This window comes from Hipposideros armiger, unplaced genomic scaffold (genome assembly GCF_001890085.2).
Source record: "Hipposideros armiger isolate ML-2016 unplaced genomic scaffold, ASM189008v1 scaffold_445, whole genome shotgun sequence".
Taxonomy (NCBI): Eukaryota; Metazoa; Chordata; class Mammalia; order Chiroptera; family Hipposideridae; genus Hipposideros; species Hipposideros armiger.
In genome coordinates this window covers 706,543-729,078 of record NW_017731795.1, presented here as the reverse complement: position 1 = coordinate 729,078, position 22,536 = coordinate 706,543, and the positions used below count along the sequence as shown (strand labels likewise).

At 38.9% G+C, this 22,536-nt stretch overlaps 1 protein-coding gene across 7 annotated transcripts in view; it reads left to right on the top strand.

The window, feature by feature from the left end:
- Positions 1–22,536, top strand: part of CTNND2 (catenin delta 2) — an 848,542-nt gene that overhangs the window by 433,488 nt on the left and 392,518 nt on the right. For all 7 annotated transcript variants that reach the window (XM_019665518.1, XM_019665517.1, XM_019665519.1 and 4 more), the window contains 2 exons: positions 12,061–12,095; positions 12,484–12,600. In XM_019665518.1, coding sequence (XP_019521063.1) covers positions 12,061–12,095; positions 12,484–12,600 — 152 coding nt within the window. The remainder of the gene's footprint in view (positions 1–12,060; positions 12,096–12,483; positions 12,601–22,536) is intronic.

The following is a 22,536-nucleotide window of genomic DNA, read 5'->3' as shown; positions in this document are numbered from 1 at the left end:
GAGGTAGCTCATGTTCAGAGCCAGCTACGTAATCTGCAGTGCGCAGTACAAAATGAAAATATGGAACTTGTTCGAAAAGCAGGGTGGAAATGCCATTAAAAGTACTAAAAAGATATGAAAGCTTTTTCCTTTCTCTTATGGTCTCTCTCTCGCTCTCTCTCTCTCTTTCAAATTGTAATGATGTTTTTTATTTACTATATAATGTCATTCTAAGTAAATGAAAATTAAAATTTTAAATTATTAACGTGAATGTTAACATTTATCTTTATACTGTGCAAGGCCAGATTTAAATGCAAATATAGGAGCATTTACTCATACACAGAATCACTGAAAATATGCAATTCATATTCCATAGCCCATATATGCATATGTATTTCCTTCTTGACAGAACAATGAAAACACTGCACAGATTTACCTCAATTGATTTTATTGCGTGTCTCAATATGCCCGTATTCTACCAACCTTCTCTTATGGACAATAAAGGAGTGAAAGGAAATAGAACTGTGGGTTGCCATATCTTTTCCTTTTCTTCTAGGTCATCATTCTCATCATAAGTAGTTGGCCAACATACAGTGGGAACGCTAGTAATAAAGGATATGATAGGACGCCATTCATGTTTTTCAGACCACCACTGCCTTCTTCATTCAAAGCAAATGCTGGTGTGAAGGGAAGTCATAAACACAATGCACCTGCCTTGTACCCGCCCTGAGTCCTGCTCAGCTCCCATGTCATGGGTCCTGCAGGGCACGGCGAATGTTGTATGTGAACGAGGCGACGGAAAACTTGTGTGTGGTGCATCTCTTCCCCACTCGCGCCAGCCTTTCCTTGTCCCATTGGATTTCACTTGTAAAACACAAATTTAAAGATAGACTTATTAAGAGTTTCAAGAAGGCAACAGTAAAGCATTAAACTCACAAGCTTGAAGCCCCCTGAGTGTGGGGCAGTTTTAATTTTGGGCAAAGGCACTGACCCCACTCCCATGAAGCCCACCCTGATAATGTTATCTCAGTCCACACCAGGACTCTGAGAATGCAGAGGGCATGCCACGTTGTCCATGGTCCTCTCCAGCACGTGGCGTTAAAAAATTATTCAATGATACTTGCTTGAGAATGGTCAGGCAGACTTTATTCAAGGGGGGAGTGGGACTACTACAATGGGGTTTTGTCATAGGGGAGAAACTGGGCTCCACTTGAATACAACAAGGAAAAGTGGGGATTTATAGCCGAGGAGCAGGGTGGGGTCAGTGAATGGGAAATTGCTAAGAGGAAGCCTGAGGAATCAGGACATTTGGGCTAAACTGACCTAAGGATATCCTTGCTGAAGACAAGCCAGGGTGATGAGCCCTCACCGGGGGGGTGGCGCAGGGTGAGGAACAGGATTAGATGTTGAGGGTGATCAGATATGGAGCGTGGGAGATGTTGCTGGCACTAATTTCACAGGGTTCTTGCTAAAATTCGACTCTACAAGGAAGGACATGGGAACCCAAGATTGGGCCTAGTCAGAAAGAGAGCTCAGAAGAGCCTAACGGAAATCCAGTCAAGGAGGGAACCTTTGTCCACAGGAAGAGTTAACCATGTGAATTAAAGGGAGTGGGGTTTAAGGACATTTACTGTGGAGAATGGAGAGGTCGATGCTTAGGACCTCAAAAGTGATTCGGGGGAAGATCTTCTTTAAATCTCTTAAGAATACTAGTAGATACTTCAATTCACGAATTGTTAATGATTTGTGTACATTTTGTGGGTAGCATCATTGTTTAGTGAGACCTCACATTCAAATCCTCATTCTTTCATAAAAGGAGAATTTCAGGACACGCACGGCTGCCGTGTGATGGTACGATGGGGAGAATGTGGGGAGGCTGAACCTGCTTGTCAGTTTCAAATATCAGATATTAAATATTGGAAAGAAAGTGATACTTTTAACATGATTCTTTTCCACCACAACCAATGTGAAAAGAAACAGACAGAGGTAATCAGGTTGACCAGTTTCCAGGAGTCGGAATCGTGGGGAGGGGGTCACAGAAGCAGCCTGGCTTCCCTGCAGATCAGTTGCAGGAGCAGCACATGTGCCAGGTGACACGCAGCCTGACGTCAGTGAACACGCCTCCGGAGGGCCAATGAGTTCCATCAGATGAGGTCTCTGGACTCACGGAGCATGCATTAAGACTGGTACTTTGTTCTGGTCCTGTAGGCCAAAATACCATTTTTAATTTCTCCTGAAAACATACGGTAATGCAAGTGAATACAAGGGTCTGATGAACGTAGATGGAAGGGATGTGTTTTCATTCAGAAGCCACAATATTCCTTGCATCTGACTGGCAGCGGGCAGTGTGATAGGTGCATTATGGTCCAGGGCTAACACCTTCATTGACAGAGCAAAGCAGCGATGTGCCCGCGTCACCTGAACTCTGACCACGAAGAATGAAGAACAAACAGGATAAGCAGAAGGGAGCACTGGCTTCTTTCTTTGTTTATTTCCCTTCCTTTCTTCCTTTCTTTTTACTCCACTATTCCCAATCTTCTTTTAATTCCCGTTTAAGTATTACATGGTAACAATTGAGTAGCACATTGCATATAGAAAAACCAATTCAGGAAAAAGAAAACAGAGCCTACCAAACCATACCTTACTATGTTTTTTTTAGCTTTTTATTGTCAAACAGTTAGAGATTCATAGGAAACTGCTTAGAGAAGCCCCCTGTAACTTCTCTCAATTCCCACCAAAGGAAACATCGGGTATAACTACATAGCACAGTATCACAACCAGTAAATTGGCATTGGTACACTCCACAGATGTCCCCAGCTTTACATGTGCTCGTGTGTGTGTGTGTGTGTGTGTGTATTTAGTTCTGTGAAATTTTATCACCTAAGTAGGCTCATGGGACCACTGCCACAATCAAGATGCACCAGTGTTCTGTCACTATGGTGCCCCCGCCCCCCGCCACCCTTCTGTAGCCACACCCACACTCATCCCCCTCCCAAAGCCCTCGCAACTACTATCCTACTCTCCAGTTCTATCATTTTGTTCTTGCAAGGGCATCATTTATCTTTTATATTCAGCATAATTCTCTTGAAATTTCTCCAAGCCGTTGCTTGCTACAGATATCAGTAATCCATGTCTTTCTTTTACCACGTGCCTCTCCTTCCTGTGAATGCACCTGCTTGTTGAGCCATTCACCTATTGCAAGACATTTGGTTGTTTCTAGTTTGGGGCAATTATGAATAGACGGCTATGGACGTTTGTGCACCCATTAAACATTTAAACTGAACCTTCAAGTTGTTAAAAAAAATCACTATTGCTCATAAGAAAGTAAAGACCTATAATACCACCAGAGTTATTTATGAATAGTACATGGTGTCTGCTGTATAAGGACATGGAAATTTGAAATTTATTTTTATAATTCATCCATTGAAGCTCAGTCACAAAACAAAAGATCCAGTTTTCTCTTTCCTGTGAAACAGGCAATGGTTATTTGCATAAATTTCCATTCAATATCTAAGAGGTGTTCATTTCACGTATATTAATAAAATCGTATCAATTTCAGTCAAATTGAATATGCAGAGTTTGACATACCCGTAACAGACAACACACTTATGAAACACGAGCAGGTGAAAGAAAAGCTGTGAATAAATCTGTGTGTTTTAGGGGAACAGAAGAATGAGGTACACTCATGCATATTCACACACACACACAATCACAAGAAGCAGGGAAAACATAAACTTGACATCTCCTTTTGCTCAGAGATGTCCCCAAGATTAAGGAGTTCCCGTCACTGAGAGGACCGTAACAACGGGGACAATTCTGGGACATGGAATACGAAACACTGAAAGCTGGAACACCTGAGAAGGTTGATACAGGTGCCACCTCTGTCAGCACACACACCAGCTACTCTCTCCTGCTCAGACGTCAGCTGCAAATGATCAGACTGCAACGCACACTAGTTCTCTTCCCATCTCAGGGTCCGTGTATGAAGCCTTCAAGTTAATCAAAGGTCTAACAGTGAGTTGCAGTGAACACCGGTGAAGATTATTAACATAACAGTGTGGAATTCATTTAGCACATAAACCACACAAGCTATGCAATTTTTGATCATTTGAAGGCATTTCAGAATATTGTAAGCTCTCAGAACCAACTGATGAACAGTATCCCTGGTCATCTGCAATTGTAAATTAACCACATTTCCGTTTATGGGATGCTCACAGACGAAGAGATTGTGGTACTTTATTGTCTGATGTGGCTGGCAGTCAGAAATGTTGCTTCAACTACTGTAAAATTCTGGTGTGTTATAGTATAAGCATTTTAAACAAATAATACCTAGCCCATATGTAAGAAGTCTCCCAGATAACCATGGAGGTAGACATAACATGAGAATTTCCTAGTTCATAATTCACCATTTGTTCCTTCTCCTGATATTGAATTTTATGTATAATATGACTCTTGTAATGTAAGTGCAATCAACTCCAAAACTGTAGAAGCCTTTGCAGAAGAGAAACTTGAATGCATGTTTTTTCCCGTGGTTTTGTGTAGACGGCACACTTAGGTGATTGAGCCCAGCCGTAATTCTTTTTTTTTTTTCCTTTAAAACTTTTTTTTTATTAAATTTATTGGGGAGACAATGGTTAGTGAAATTACATAAGTTTCAAGTGTATAATTCTGTAATACACTACCTATATATCATATTGTGTGCTCCTCACCCAAAGTCAAATCTCCTTCCATCACCATATATTTGACTACCACCCCCCTCCTCCTTACCTTCTGGTAACTATTAAACTGTTATCTGTGTCTATGAGTTTTTGTTTATTTGTTTGTCTTGTTCCTTTGTTGCTTTCAGTTTTATATCCCACACATGAGTGAAATCATATGGTTCTCAGCTTTTTCTGTCTGACTTATTTCACTCAGCATAATAATCTCAAGATCCATCCATGATGTCGCGAATGGCACTATTTCATCTTTTCTTATGGCAGAATAGTATTCCATTGTGTATATGTACCACATCTTCTTTATCCAGTCATCTATCGAAGGACACTTTGGTTGTTTCTTTGTGTTTGCGAGAGGCTGGAGTCTGTCTATTGAAGGAACCCAAAAAGAACAGAGTTCATGTCCGTTTTCCCTGTGCGGCTCTAGCTGGCCAGCTCACTGGCCTGACAGTGTGGTGGCCCTGGTGATGGACGCTGCTGGGACCCTGTGTATCCAGGCTGTGGGAGCCAGACCGCTTTGGGGTATCGTTGCCTGGATGATTTGTCAGTCTCCAGCCGCAACAAAATTGGTTTAGAATATGAATTTCCTCTGCCTCAAACTAAAAGGGAAATTAATAATGGCAATTGCAGCCTGATTTATTTTCTTCCAAGGCTTTGAAAACAGCAGGTGTCTTTAAGGTTTTAGTGAGGCAAGCGCAGTAGCAGCTGCCAGAAGCTTCCTGTGCGGGACTGGTTGGAAAACTTATGCTCTAAAAGCAAATCATCTTTCTCTGGAAATAACAGACTGCCTTTTTTTACTTTCCCAGTTTAGTGTGGGGGGAAAAAAGATAATTTAAATTCTGAAAGGCCTACAACATCTTTGTGTGATAATGTTTACTGGCCCCCAAACGTAGACAGGTTGAATTCCGTATTGTTGACCTACTGGACTTTCAGTTCCGTGAGCTGGCTGTGCTCTCTCAGGGTCTGTTTGTCTCGTGATAATCTTAGCTTACTTTTTTTTTTCTTTAATGCCTCCTATGTTCCCAGCACTGTTGTATGGGTTTACATACATTACGTGCCTGACTTTCTCAATCTCTCTGGGGGAAATTCTAGTAATATTCCTGTTTATAAAATGGGGAAACTGAGGCTTAGAGAGAGTAACTGATGTGGCCCTGTGTGAGGTAGCGCCTTGAACACACCCCTTCGTGAGTGACCCTCCGGTTCTGTGAACTTTCTTACCCATGCCCTTATTGGATGCAAAGTGACGGTGAGCTAGCTCTGCGTCTCTCTGCTCTGTGTATCAACAGCCACCATGAGTACTCACCATGAGTTTGTGGTGACTTTATTTTACCATTTTCTCCCGGACTGATTGTGACCGACAGCCTAGCCAGAGACACCACCATGCCTGGGTATTTTCTTTCTCTCTCTCTCTCTCTCTCTCTCTCTCTCTCTCTCTCTATATATATATATATATATATATATATATATATATATATATTATATATTTAATATATATATTAAAGTTTATTGGGGAGACAGTGGTTAGTAAAGTTACATAGGTTTCAGGTGTACAATCCTGTAATACATCATCGATATATCACATAGTGTGTTCACCACCCAGAGTTGGTTCTCCTTCCATCACCATATATTTGATCCTTTACCCTCATCTACCACCCCCTTCCCCCCTTACTTTTTGGGTATTTTCTTAAGGTCCACTGTTCCAATTTCCCCACATCTGTCCCCATTTGACCCTCCCACCATGGCCTGAGGGGACTCCAAGGGATGAACTAGATTAGAATAAGCCAGAATCTGGAAGCCACATAAACCATTTAATGATGTGTAAGAGGATAGGAAGCAATTCTGTGCTTGGACAAGGTGTGTCAGGCCCTGATCACCTTGTATGGAAGTCACTTGATAAAAGCTAACTTATTTAAGCCTCTAAATGTCTTCATTTAGGACGCGAGAGTGTAAATAGCTTCCCAAAGGGACCTGGATTGACAGCAGTGGCACGGTGCTCCGGTCGCCAGTCTGGCTTTCAAGCCCACACGCTTCGCCTCGGCCACCTCGTTCAGGAGCTTTGTACCATCGCTCTCCATTCAGCCCTCTAAATGCTTTTATAATCGCTGTAAAATTATACTTTTGATGAAAATAGTCAAAGCAGAAAGATGTGTGTTCTAAGAAAGAAACAAACATTCAAACTTGGTGGCAGAAGTTTTAGAACATTCATTTAAGAATATAGCACAGACACGAAGAGAAACCACAGGCAGTAGGCTGAAGGCAAATCAGATGCTCAGAAAGACCTGGAAGAAATGGGGTCACTCACTGACCCACACTAATAAGGACTGGATACTGTGCGCTCATGTACAGGGGTGATAGCAGCCAGTTACAAAGCTCCGTGGGGCGCCACTTCTCACCGTTGTTACTGGATCTGTTACATTTCCACAGTATTTAGGACTTTTGACCAAGGTCATTTCAGTTTTCTTCCAATACCTATTCTGGTGATGTGGCTGCAAGCAAAACTATACACTAAAAAGTGCTTTATATCAGAATACATTTTGGGGTCAGGCGGACATCGTAACTATAAAAGCCCTTTGTTCCTGTAGGCTAGAATCGAATGGCAGTACTGAAGCAATTTATTGCACAATAGATACTCTGGCTTATGTTTTAGGTGTATTGCCTAATCTGAAAGCAAACTAACAAAAAATTCACAGTTCCTTACCTTTATTTCAATTTGAAAGATATTGTGAACAATGATACACCACATGATACAGTGTTAAGACCGATGCTTTGGGCATCAAAAAGTTGAAAAAGGAAATAAGAAAATACATTTGAGCAAGTTCATAACAGAATAGCTATAGTATAATAACTTTGTCTTTTCCTCATCTAAGAAAACTCCCTGCACTTTTATATATAGCTTATGTGTGTGTATAAAATGTTGTTTAGTCAATGTTTTTAAAATTCCCATTATTGGGATTACGCAATGTATTTCTTAGGTGCAATTTGCATTTTCCACTCTATATTTTGTTTTCGAGAACTACCATGTTGATACGTATGTATCTGGCTAATTTCTTTCAACTGATGAACAGTATTTAATCCATATGTGTGTCACATATGATACAGAATCCTGTTCCTGTGATTGTTCATTCCCCTATTGCTGATCGCTTGGGCTGCTTCCATCGTTTTGCTACTGCGGACATGTAGGCATCAAGTCTCCCGAGCACAGGTGTGTGGGCTCCCTAAAGGCTCTAACTAGGAGCACAGCTAGGAGGTAACAGGTATCACCTCATAGCTGGCCCAAGTGCTTCACTAACTGATTCACACATGTGCAGTGTATGAGATCTCTTATCTTCCCGTCTCCTCCCCAACACTGAGTACCGTCAGACTTTCTAATTGTTGCAAAGCCTGTAGAGTATACAGAGTATACAGTATACAGTATCTTGTGTCTATTTTTATTCCTCTAATTCCTAACAGAGTTGAGTATCTTTTAATGTGTTCAGTAGCCGTGCATTCTTGATTTTTCTGCTATGCCTGAGCTGTACATATATGTGTTGACTTCTCTTCTATTTGATTTTTTAAATCTCTAGCTTACTGGTTTGTAGGAGTTATTTATATGTTTTGTAAATTATATGCATTGCAGATGTGTTCTCCCAGGATGTGGCTTGTTTGTCAGCTTAGCTTATGTTTCTGGTTTTATCACATAGGAATTTAATTTTGATGCAGCCAAATGTGTGCGTTGAATGGCAGTTCAGAAAGCGACCTCTAGAACCAGATGTCCAGGGTCATCACCGTGGCTCTACTGCTTGCTGGCTGTGGGGCCTCCAGCACTTTCCTTAGCCTCTTTTTACCTCAGTTTCATTACCTGTAAAATGGGATTGTATAACTTCTCTTAAAAGCTTTAGCATGAAGATTAACTATATATCAGTTAGAATGTTGCCTGGTATACAGTGAGAGCTCTGTAAGTGCTAGCTACTAAAATTGGTGCTTTGAATATATTGTTTTTAAAACTCTTTCCTAGCATCACTGGCTTATGTACATATTTAGGGATATGTTTAAAGGTTAATGCTACTTATGATGGTCTTTGTTGTGTATTTTTCTCACAATAATTGGATTCTGGAAGTTACACATAGTTATGGTTACATACCGAGGGAATGATCTAAATTACATTTATATTTTTCTTTAGGATGATTTGTATTTTAAGAAACAGCATTTTGGAAGTAAAAAACAACTTTATTTCCTGAAATTGAACATACTTGTAGTTACAGCAACTTCACAGATGACTTTTACATTATATTGAATTGAATGACGTAACTGGAAGAAAGTTCGCCACGAGTAATTCCTAAACACCTGAATTAGAGTGTCAGAGACACAGGCATGACCCGTGTTAACTGAATGAATAAACAGCCTGTTTTCTTTCTTAAAAATCGTTCTCCTTACAGCAATTTGTAAGAGAAGGAATCAAGTGCATAAAATATGCAATTGCATAGAATCCCCTAACAGACAGAGTACAGTGTGCACTCAAAGGAAATGAAATTCAAACCGGGTTCCTCTTGGGACTTCTGTTTTCTGTGACCATTCATACTTTTAATGCATCTTAACTGTGCTGCAGGAATCAGGAAACCATTTAAGTGATTAATATTGTGTGTGCCCAAAAGGAAGGCATCTCTGCTTTGACAAGATAGTTTCATACTCACTGCTTATGGTATTCTTGCAATTGTAACAAAAAATGCTTTTTCCTGCTCTGGCTGCATCATAAAATAGACACAGTTTTGAAAGAGATGAACAGATAGTAAATATTATGTAATCGTTGCAATGTGTAGTCCTACGCATGAAATCCCCCATTATCATAGATGACGGGCCAAATCACGAAGGATGGGTAGAAGGTGTGACGCCACCTGATTTGTGCCAGAGTCACCAAGACACCTCCCAGCTCTGTCCCGTGAAAATGACGAGCGAGGGGCAGGAAAGGCCTATGAACTCGAATAATGACACATTTCTGAGTTATTTACTGTGACGCTTATTTTACAGAAACAACCCTCCAATATCAGGGTTTTAACACGACAGAGGTTTCTGTCTCACTCATGCTTTGTCTTCTTTGGTTGTCAGGACTGTTCCCTCCACATGGTTACTCAGGGACTCATCTCAGCACAGGGCTTAACAAGGAAAGAGAGCCTGAGAATTGTATGCCAGCCCTTCTGTGCTTGGGACAGGAGGTGGCATTTGTGCTTTCCTCTCACAGACTTTCACAGGACCCCATCTCTGTGCAAGGGGCGGGAACCTGTGGTCTTCAAAACGCCTACAAGGAAAGGAAGGCGGGGCTTTGATGAGCCCGGGGAGAACCTTCCAGTGACTTGTTCACTCCCGGTGCTTCAGGGGGGAGCATGTGAGTGTGTTTCCCTCCATGGCTTTAGGTTATGAGTTAGGGATATGACCTGTGGAGTTAGACGGATTAACTTAAAGCCCTGTGGAGTTCCTTTTGATCCGTGTGGTCAAGTTATTTAGTATCAATAAGCCTGCTATTCCCCATCTACCAAAAGAGACTTGTGGTTGTTGGGAATTAGCAGAGCCCTGGTATACAGTAAGTACTTAGTCAAGAGCTGTGCTCATAGAATGAATGCAGCAGCATAAAGACAGCAGTACATCATGCAGGATAAAACGGAACAGTTTTATTGTATCAGAAAAATATTGTATCAGCTTCCTGGGGCTGCCATAACAGACTGCCACAACTGAGTGGCCTGAAACAAAAGAAACGTATTATTTCACAGTTTTGGGGGCCAAAAGTTCAAAATCAAGGTATGTCGGCAGGACTGTGATCCCCATGAAGGCTTGAGGGGAGGCTCCTTCCTGACGTCTTCTGGCTTGTGGCTGCGTAACGCCAGCCTCTGCTGCCATCTTTACACGGCCTCCTCCGCTGTGTCTCTCCTCGTCTGTCTTATAAGGACACGTGTCATTGGATTTGGGACTATCTCATCTGAGTGTCCTTAACATAACTACATCTACAAAATGCTTTTTCCTGTAAGGATTTTTAATTTCTAGGACTCTCACGTGGATACATCTTTTTGGGGAGAGGGCTATCACCCCACCTAGTACAAATACGAAAACATTTTCTACTTCTATATTAATGCCCCTTAGTGAGTATACAATTTTGAAAATATGGATTATAGGATTACATTTCTGTTGTGTTAAACTTTGTAGTTAGATGTCACTGCTATATAACATCACATCTTTTCGATGCAAGAAAAAGTCGCATTGAACTGAATTTGTAATGTTATCATTTCGTGTATCTACTGTCTGCAGCTCACATCATTGTAAAACCATTTTCCAGTTTGCTAAAATGGATTGGCTGCAGAGAAAGGTACCCTATAAAAGTCATATGTCTCCTGAGGGACTACTCTCGTGTTCATTTATATCACTCATGGCTTTTCGGAACACTGATTTATACCAGAATTCCCTTTTCCCCCCGCAGATGTATTCAGCAGCCATCTCCAAGCTACAGATTAAAGTTCTAAACCCCACTTGCTGCTGTGAAGCTGATGAGCTATTCATAGAAGCTGCTTGAGCAGAGTAGAAGATGTAGTGAAATACGTGTAGAAAATCATCCTCAAAATGATGCCTGTCAGTAATTAGCATCTAGATGTCTCAATTATTGACATGTAAAAAGGGGCATGTCAGAAATTTTGCATATATAACAAGAGTTGTTTATAGTTAGAAATTTTAAATTGATATATTTAATACATCATTTAAAATGAATCTGGGTTGCCTACATAGATGCAGTCTGTACAATATCTTTGGCATGTCCTTTATATGAACAGCTCTTTCTCCTGGGGTCATTTTATAAGATGAATTTGTCAAGTGAGAATTTGGGACCTGTATATTCAAGTGGTGGTAAAGTGTTATAATTTTTTAAATTACTTAATTTAAACTATAATAATGATCTGAGAGGAACTGCTCATATGATATGTCTAGAAGAATGTATGGTTTATTTTATCTTTTTTATAATGAAAAAGAAGAAAGCTATTTCTTTCTTTCTTAGACTATCTTACAAAGTTTACACGAGACTCTTCAGACTTGTATTTTAAAAGAACTCAAATTGGGTAGAACTGAATGTAAGTAGAAACTATTTTAGGTCGGGCTTTGTAAAAAATGAGCTGTTCTGAAAATTACTGGACAATGTCCATCTTAACGTGCTAATACCTGTGAATTAAAAGGGGTATATACAGCAAAGGGATTAAAGTTAAGATTGTGTCAAAATGGGATCCCTTTTCTCAATAAGAAATTAAAGGACGTTCTGTAGTCACCATCACTGCCCTAATGAGCCTTTGTGTCTTATAGTCCAGGGTCCTTGCGTTTCTAACTGATGCCTGATAACCTGTGTATTCTCTTTATTTTACAGTTCGGCAGAAGAGCAGTTTCACTGGCAATCTCAAGGTAAAGTATAGCTTCTTGATACACACGTTTCCTTTTACGTGTATCTCTATTGATTTATTTTCTTGTGAACTTTAGAAAGAGACTTAAAAAAACGAATATGACAGTACCATGAGACTAAAATTCAATGAGGTTGTTATGACAGATTACAGTGTCATGGGAATTAAGTTCATCCAGTTCCCTTGTCACTTTATGTTCTTCACGGACACCTTGAATTGGCTGGCCTTAACTTTTAATACTGGTTGACGAAGGAATACAATATGATACCCAATGAGAACTTCATAGTGGTAGTACCTTTGGTTAGGATACTCTTGATTTTTACATGATAGCCTTAAGCTTTAATAGTAACATTTCAAGGGTTTCTTTATCACTTTAAAACATTGTGTTTCAGACGGTCAGAAAGATATCGAAGATGAACTCACAACAGGTCTGGAGCTGGTGGACTCCTGTATTAGGTCACTACAGGAATCGGGAATACTTGACCCACAGGATTATTCAACAAGTGAAAGTAAGTCAAATGACCGTTATGCTTGAAGACAATTAAAACATAAGCGTATTTTGCCATTATTTTTTTCTAATATAATTAGTATCATGAGACATATCTAATAGAACTTCAAGATATGTTTATACTTGTTCTATCCATTTCACTCCACTGTCTTCTTCCTTCCCACATTACCGCACCCCAGCCCACGCTAGATGATAAGCTCTCCTAAGTCACTAATTAGCATCTAGGTTTCTCACCAGTTATAATTGGTGATTCTCACCAACGCGATATTCTTTTTGTCATCTAGACCAGCACATTGTATGCATTCATTATATATGTGTTTAATTAACACAGTGTCTGCTTTAAAATTAATTGACAATGCTTTACTCATAGAAATTATTGTTGGTAGGGATTTTGAATAGTACAGAAATAATACAACAAAATAGAAAAAAAAATTATGTAATATATGCAGAACTATTTAGTGCTCTGCTATAGTACTATGCAATAACTTCTTACGTTTCTATAGTTAGTTATCTTACATTGCATTGTTAATCTCAATAGAGTACTTACAGACTTCTTTACCTCTATTTAATTACATATTTTTCAACCAGAGTGATTGAGACTTAAAAATAAAAGTGCTATGAATTGAAACAAGCATCACTTTAACAAATCATAAAATTCTCTCTACTTATTTTAATAAAATCCCACAAAAAGCAAAAAATTAAATCATTAAAACATATGTTACTGTGATCATTTCTACATTAGAAATCAGTGGAGTATTTTATTCCTTAATTAAAAAAATAATAATTTCCTTGAATGCTCATCAAAGTTTGCTGTAGAAAAGGAAGACTTAAGAATATAATAGTGTACTGATCTTGAAACCATTTAATTTACATATTAATTTATCTTCTTTATAATCTTTATAATATACCACTATCCTTAGTATAACATCATCATGAATACCCAGATTTATTTAAACCCATATGCATCTCCTCAATAAAACTGCTAAAGTAAGATGCATGATTTGTATTATTCTTGTTCTCAGTATTTTATATTTTAAAATGCAGGATTGTTACATAAAATGTACAATTATCTTCTCTCTGAGCCAATAAATATATTTCTCTTGTAGAGGTAGTTGTAATTACAACTATATTTAATTAATATTGAGGTACACATACTCACTTTATTAGAGAGCAGTAAAGCAGAGATAAAATAGTATGTCTTGGGATGGAGGGCAATATTGGATATCTGATTTTTCAACATAATAGACAAACATTTTATTATGAGTTTAAGATAAGGGACAACCTTTAATACATGGAAGGTGAGAAAACAGGGAGAGTAAAAAGAGGCAAACCAATTAAAAAGAGGTACATCAACTCTATCAAACTAGCACTACATGTAAGCACACTGGATTCTTCTTTAACAAGAATAAAAATTCCAATTTGTAATAAACAAGGACAAAATGGTGATATGGTATTTATGAGACACATTAATAGTAATGAAGCAAATGTTGAAATTAAAGGAATAGACGTAGTAGTGACAGCAAATACAAAAAAACCCACAAAGGGTGGGGTTGGGGAGGAGATGTGAGATGAAGTGGAATTTCCTGCAGAAGGAAAAGGCGTGGTCAAAGAGAAATTGTACAGTGAGAATAACTTGTGAAGATGTGATAAACTCACACTAAAATCTAGTGAACATGTATGCACCAAACTATATAGCATCTGACTATCAAAACAAAAAAATATTAAAAATGAAAGACGTTGATGAAAACTATTGTGAATATTTCAATGCATGTTTATCAGAATCAGACTAGTCCTAGAAGAAAAAGGCACAGAAAGTTGGAATACATAATTAACAGATTAATGCATTAAATTAATTTAAAAAGTTACATTTGTTGAATGATAATATACATTTGTTATATGTGTCAAGGAATATTTACCAAAATTGATCAGCTGCTTGGTAAAAACAATCCTAAAAATTCAAAGGTATAGGAAGGCCACAGTCTTTGATAATAATCCAGTAAAATTAAAATTAAATAATAAAAAATATGATCACATTAATTAAGAAACTGACTTCTGGATCTATTGAATCAAAATTGCTAACGGCTGAAGTTTTGTTTTTCAGAAATTTTAGTTATGTTATTATGTACTGAGTTATCTATCTGAAGACTCCTAGGATTTTAGTTAATTGTTCTTTTTGTAGGCCCATGCTTCCTTGTTTGAAGGTAGGGAAGAAAATAAAGCAAAACAAACAAACAACAACAACAACAACACACACACAAAACAAAAAAAGCAACAGGTGATGAAAATGTCACCCAAAAGTTTTATGCTAAAGGATGTGAAACACTTATTTGTTCTTAACATTTTCAGAGTCATTTTGAGATTGAATTAATTGAGTAAAACTTAGGAAATTAATTTTTAAATGTTGAGTATGTAACTCTTATTTGGGGGATCAATTATTGCTAATACAATTCCTGCTTGTATCTGTAGCAGGGTTCAGATGGGAAATAGATTATACTCAAAAGAGTTTAACTGAAGAGAATTGAATTCAGTTACTATTTACAAAGGAGTGGGCAAGATTAAGGGAGCAAACAGTGCCTGCCGAGGTATTCAGGGAGTGGCAACAGACAGAAGCCTGGCTACCCTGAGTCCTGTAGGAAACGCTGGGACTGCAATAGTACCAGCAGATTCAAGAGGCACGGCAGGAGAAGAGGAATAAATATCCTAACCTCTCTCTCTCCTCCACCTTCTCAAGTCCTTCTCGGCCCCCCCACTGGCCAAATCCATTCATAAAACAAATGCCGAGGGACCCTTGTGATAGCCTCTATGTGTGGAAAAGGGCAGAGAATGACTATAGGGAGAAGGAGAATAACCAGCACAGCATTCTACTAAATACTGGAACAATCTACCATGTTTATATTCTTGATACGTAAACTTAACGCGTACACACGTCGTGGCTCTTTGACACAATTCATGTAATTAGCACAAGCCCATCAGATTCTGCTAGTCTCTTCATTTTTTGATTATTCAATCAATGGATTCATTCGCTAGAACAGATATGAAATAACCAGTGCTAAATTGGACCTGGCACCCTGCCCTTGAGAGCCAGTCTCTTAGTGCTAATTCAACAAAGACTAAATACTCCATACAGTCTAAACCAGCTTGAAAAAGTTCAAACTGGCAACCAATCTTAAACCCTAAGCACACTGTACTTAATTTGTGGTATTTAAAAGCTTTTGTTATTTTTCTTTCCAAGGTCTGATTAAAATAAAATTTGAATCCTAGTGAACCCATCTTCTTGTCCCTGAGGCCGGCAGTAACTGCTCTGCTGTACTGATTATAGTGCCATGCAGCCACCAGAGTTTCCTAACACTCGGAATTTTTTTTAGAAAATGCTTTCCTAAACAATATGCAAATCATGTATACAACCTTTGCCACCCGCTACTATTTCATGACTGCCGGCTGTGTAATTTCAATTCTAACAAATATGTGTCACAGAGTCACTAGGAGAGTATCTGTTGTTTTGCTGGGGGAAAAAAAAAGTCACTGTCAGAAGCTTGGGGCAATTAGTGTCTCACAAAATGTACAGCTTAACCCAAACTGCTGGGGACCAAGCGCCATATTTAATCCATGCATCTGGGGAGAGATAAACTCAGAGATAAGGGTGATTATATCTTAGCCAAAATGTAACAAAAATATTTGTCAGTCAAAATCAGAAATAGAATGGACAACTCGGGAGAAAAGGGCGTATGTTTATAGAGATTAATTTGTTTAAATATTATATTTTGAAACAGCAATTCTTTCTTTCTGTAGCATATTGACAAATTGAAGTTCCACCATATTCTAGAAAATATTAGGAAGAAAATCTTAGGAGCTTCATATAGCCTGAATGTTATGGCAAAGCAAGGAGGGGGTGTTCTCTTATTCTGAGTTTTAAAATCAGAATATATTTTTAAAAATCAAGACTCAATCATATGAGGTACCATTCTGAGCAGATGGAAGCCATATAGAATAATCATAGTTTGACAGAGGTGGATATATTATTTACTGTTGATTTATAGTCAGTCATTTTTATTTAGTTATTGTGAATACACTTAATTCTGTGTGGTGAGAAGATTGTCGAAAGATCAGATTGTTAATTAAAATGCTTCAAAATATAAGTCCATGTTTTCTAACACAGTAATAATAAAGGTGAGAGACGTCCTTGTGACGTGAATATTTTCATAATCCCTGGTAAGTATGGCCCCAAAGGATGCAGAAGTGGTTTAGGAGTGTCAGGTTTTTATAATAATTGAACAAATGGAAATGAGAACTGTATTAATCGAGTGACACACAGTATTGAAGTCGTGCTCAGGGAAAGAGGCCCGCTTTGCTTGATGTTCTGTTATGGAGGCAGCCAGGTCCTCAGTTGGTTGGAGAGGGCGGAGAGCCTCGGGTGAGGGTACAAGGTAGCCCATCCTGCCTGGAGCCAGAAGACCTGGACTGTGTCCTCCTGCTCCCCTCGCTTCACCAGTGGTTGAGGACTGTCACCTGAACTCTGGAGACCCCAAGTCCTTTCCTGGAAATGCATTTATTCAAGTTAGTGGAGTTCATCTTTAGATTATTCGTTCCCTGTGAAATCTCTTCCTCATATGCCTTTTGGTCCACGTTCTGAAATACAAATGAGATAGTCTCCTTTCCAGAAGTTTCTCATGGTTCCAAGTCGAAACTTGTCTTTAGATACTAAATGCATCCATTTGTTTTCTTTCCAAAATCACTTCCCCCACTACCTTTGGTGACATAGAGCCAATGGGACATTAGCAGTGGAAGAAACAGAAGGTGTGAGCAGAAGTCAAGGACAAACACCCAGGTGTCACACAGGTCATAGTGTATCCTCCAGGGTGCTCCAGTTATCTTCCGTTCCAGATACTATCTCTACCTATTTTTCAGCTAATGTTCAATTTCTTTTCCTTTGATATCTTTCTATCACATAGATGTTTAAGAAACATGTTATACCTTCTCTAAAGAGGTCACCAGCTCAGAGGCAAACCTAGAAATTGAGGGATAGGCAAAGACATAAAGTACCAAATGTCCCTATGTGTTCCCTGAAAGAGAGAGAACAATGCAGTTCTCATTAGAAACATCACTCTCGCCTGTGTCCCCACGGTCTCCTGGGCTCAAGCACAAAGTTGGAGAGTGCTAGAAATTTCTAATAAGAATAAAATTATAATTTTGAAACCATCACAGCACCATAGGTGACCAAAACTTTAATATGAGGATCAAGTGTAAGCTGGTGAAAGCAAGGACAGTATCAGAACTGGCATGAGCACGAGAAAAAGTAAAGAAAGAAGAAAAAAAAAAGTCAGAAGAACAGACTTTTTCCCCAAGGACAGCAAGAGGAAGGGGTCTCCAGGTAGCACCTTATGGAGATGTCTTGTGAGACTCACTCAGGAGTTAAAACATGAGAACTGCCACTGATCAAATCCTAAGTCACTTCAATAGCAACTGATGGAATCGAATAGTCACATACTGGGTTTTCATTGCATCATTGTAGGCACAGGTAAGTGTGACAGCTGTTTATTTTTTAAATGTATGTATTCAGCACTTATTAACACCAACAGACAGCCCGCCCTTATGGTATTTACATTCTAGTCAGAAAAGGTTGCAATCAATCAGTCTAAACCCTACAAGGCCAGGCAGATAATCGCTACAAGCAATGACAAAGCCAGTAAACGGTAGAGTGGGTTTCTCAAAATGTACGTGGGAGTCCTGGGGGTCCCCGAGACCTTTACAGGGACCCTGCAAAGGCACCGGTTTCCACATTAACCCTACGGCGTTACTGGCCATTCCATGCTCCTTCTCACACAGCTAGAGTTCCGCGGAGCCTTCCAGAGGCTACACCAGGTGATAGCATCTTGGCGCTTATGGCTCATTGAACGTGGTCAATGTATCCTGCTTTAAATGTTTCCCAGCTTTAATGCAGTAAATAGCATTCTATATCACCCATATAAATCAAAGCTTTTCAGGTCTTCAGTCATTTTTAAGAGTATGAAAGGGATATGCCATTAAAGTTTGAGAACTGCTGTAGTTTTAAGAAAATGATCAAAGGGTCCAGAACTCCTCTGAAAAGGTTTTTTTTTTCTTTTTTTAAATTAAATTTATTGGGGTGACAATGGTTAGTAAAACTCCATAGGTTTCAAGTGTACAGTTTTATAATACATTGTCTATATATCCCATTGTGTGCTCACCACCCAGAATCGGGGACCTGAGCAAAAAGCACATGCCAGCCACACACAAGCAAAGCCTGTGGTTTCTGGCAGGTCAAAAGCTGGTTCTTTAAGCCAGTAAAATTTCATAAATAAATTATAGTGTTTTCAGGATTTAGCTGTTAAATTTTGTTTTCTTCTAAACTGATTTGTATTCGTTTTCATTTCTTTTCACAATTATTGATAATGAAAAACACAAATCCATTATCTTTTGGCTATTAACTTATAAATATACATAATGCTTTTCTTGACTTTGTGCTACATTAATTGTTTTATTGGTAAATAATCTGAAGATAAACCTTTACAAGGAAATACTCGGATATTGGTGTGAACTATAAAAAATAACCATTCTGTGACTATAGCATCATGTAAAATGCCACACACAAAAACGTTCTTGAGCTGTACATTTGAAACTAAAGTTCTACATTTGAAGGTTTTGTGGTTTTTTTTGTGATCAGTGTCATTTTGTTCATATCCTTCCATTGTATACAGATGTAAAGAAACAGTTATGGCTGAGTGTACAATATTCCATGTACAGCCAAACTTGGAAAAGCATGCTAATTAAGACAGTAACATCGGTTGAATCTAAATCAGTTTAAATACTAAATGAGTATTTCTGTATTCCTGGGACCATTAGTGTTCATTTTCACAGAAACCATTATACATTTATGATATTGATATTCTGGAGATAGAGACTTAGAAAGGAAGTTTAAAAACACAGCTGCCCATAGAATGACCACATCACGCTAAGCTTCCTTGAATCACAAACCTTTGGGGACGTGGTAGACGGACTGAACCAGCATTTCCAGGGAAATCCTCAGCAAAACTCGTACCTGTGAGCTTTTGTGTTACGAATGAAGATTAGGGGAAAACAACCAGTTATCAGCACTAGCTACTTATTCCAAGTAAGTTTGTGAATTGACAGATTCATCCAGAACCCGTGACGAAGAAACCGCTGCTCTAAATGAAACAGATTTGTAGGGCAATTTAAACAAAAGTCAGTATTTTTACTCTATAAAGCGAACTTTATAGTTAGATATGCTAAAGTGCTTTGAGCTTGATTTAAATCAATTCAATAATTTTACAAATAACTGGCAATTTTCTCACTGATTTTGTAATTTATCACAGTCCTTCTGTGTGTGTGTGTGTGTGTGTGTGTACTATGTATATAATTTCTACCACCTCTTTCGTTTATTCTTACTTTACATTTTCTATAAAAAGGTTTCCCCTTTCTCTTTATTTGATTTCACTCTAAGAATTTACTCTCATTTAAAATAAAATAATACTTAACCTTCAAATCGTTCTTAACCTTCCACACAAATTGGATAGCTGGAAAGTGGAAATAAATGCAAATTCCCTGTCAGTTACAGATGTGTGTGAATCGTGTTGGCATTAGTTTTCGTGGTAGACAGAAAGATAAGATTTTATATCTTTTTGAAAGAATCAGTTTCACCTAACAGCACGCGAAGAATGTTTCTCAACTTCCTGACAAATATAAATCTAAACAGAGCAGCCTCTGTCGGGTGGCCAGTCCTCACTGCATCTATCGCAGCTTGTGTGTTCATTATTCCTGTGATTGTCCTGTTGTAACAGCCTCACAAAACATTCACCGAGGGCCTGTGGGAGACATTGCCTGGTTCTGGTAGCTGTCTATTTTAGTGCATTCTTGTTAATAACACTTATTTTAATGTTAAAATGATCCTTTGGAATTAAATTGTGACTTAACTACCCCTTAGAGACCTTCTTTTGTTCATGTTCCTTCAGCTTCCACTACTGATTAGTAGGTAGCCACGTCCTTGTCCTAAGAGTTCATTTACAGAAGGTGCCAAAAAAACGTATACACAGTATAAGAAGGGAGAAAACTGTATTAAAATTATGCTGTGATAACCACTTGGAGCACCTCTTAGAATTGCAGAAGTGAAATTATAATTAACTTGTATTCATCTTTTGTTATCGGTATATAGTGAGTATTACAATTTTAATACAGTTTTATCCTTTCTTAAAATGTGTATACATTTTTTTGGCACCCTCTGTATAATCAAACTTTGGTCTTGGGAATTATTTAAGACCTAGAAAGATTAAGTTTGTCAGGTTATATTAGAGCCAGTATTAAAATCGAGCCCAGAGTCCCTTTCTAACTACACACATATATTTCCACCATCTCCTCTAATTCTGTAATTTAAAAATTCAGCCCGTCCTTCCCCCAAACACTGAGTCACCCCCCGACACACACACACACCCCTGCCAACCTTCTCCTTGGGAATGCCCCCTGATGGGAGTTTCTGCTTTTCCACACTCATTTGGTGAATATTTGTTATGTTCTGGGACAGATGCTCAGCGAAAGCAGACTAGAATTAGCAACTCCCATAAATCACCTTAAAACTTGTAGAAACAGGTGTTAGGTGATGATGACAGGGCAGGCCTGTCTGCTGGGAAGGACGCGCTCTGCCTCTGGAAGAATCCCAGGCTCCCATGGCATGTCGGTGGTAGTATTATCCCTCCGGTGGTCAGGTGAAGCGTGTCCAGTCATTTTTGGTTTCCTTCACTTCTGCACACTCAGCCACTAAGTCCCCATGATCTTGTCTTTTAAAATGTCTCCTACATGTGAACCTTTCTCTCCCACCCTACTGCAGCCACCACCCCAGTTAAGATTTCTTCAGTTACTGCAGCCCACCTTTCTCTGCAGAAAAGCCCTGATTCTAGTCTCTCCAGCATCTCAACACAGCGTCCTGCTGCCTTCACCATAAGTGTTCAGAGTCTCTGCTCTCATCCTACTCCCCTCCTTCTACATGTGTAATACTGTCCAGAAATCCCTCTGTTAAACAATTAAAATTCCTCCAAGTCTGGTCTGTTTGGAGGGTGAAGGTGACATGGTGGGGAAGGGTTAATTGTCCCTGGACAACCAGACATCAGGGCAGGCTGCATGGAGGAGGTGCCATTTAAGCAACACTTTATAAGTTTAAAAATGAGTTTTGAGGTTGACAGAGAAAGGAATTTCAGGCTAGGAGAAAGAGAACTTCTTTGTCTCATCTCTTCTCTCTGACACTCAATTTTGTTTGGTTTTGCTTTAAATTTCAAGCAGACCACTATAATGATCTATCCTTGCATGTCTCATTTGTAAAATGAAAGCTCATGGGGTGTTGAAAGAAAGCACTAAGTGATATATGGGACAGTATTGTAATAAGGTTTGCAGGACAAATGAATGCCAATCAAGGTTTTATCATCAGACCATGTGGCTATGTAATTAGATAATTAGATAATAATACTAATAGCTGACATTTGTACAGCAGTTTATATTTTTCCAAGCACTTGCACATCCATTATCTCATTAGGTGCTCAATTTTGCCGAGATTAAAATTTGTAGAGACAGAATAAGGAAATGTAGTTAAGAATACACACTCTGAAGCCAGACTGCCTTGCTTGCACCCAGGCCCGCCACCAACTGTGTGGCCTCAGTTAGTGAGGCCTTCAGGTCTGTCAACATAAATGAGGATGATCGAAGTTCTCCTCATTGGTGTCTTGTTAAGATGCAGTGGGTTAATAGATGTAAACTGCCCAGGACAGTCTCTAGAATGTAGTAAGTGCTCAGTACAGGTTAGCTGGTATTACTAGCATCATCATCACCATCACCATCATCACCATCATCATCATCACCACCACCATCATCACCATCACCACCACCACCATCATCACCATCATCATCACCATCACCACCA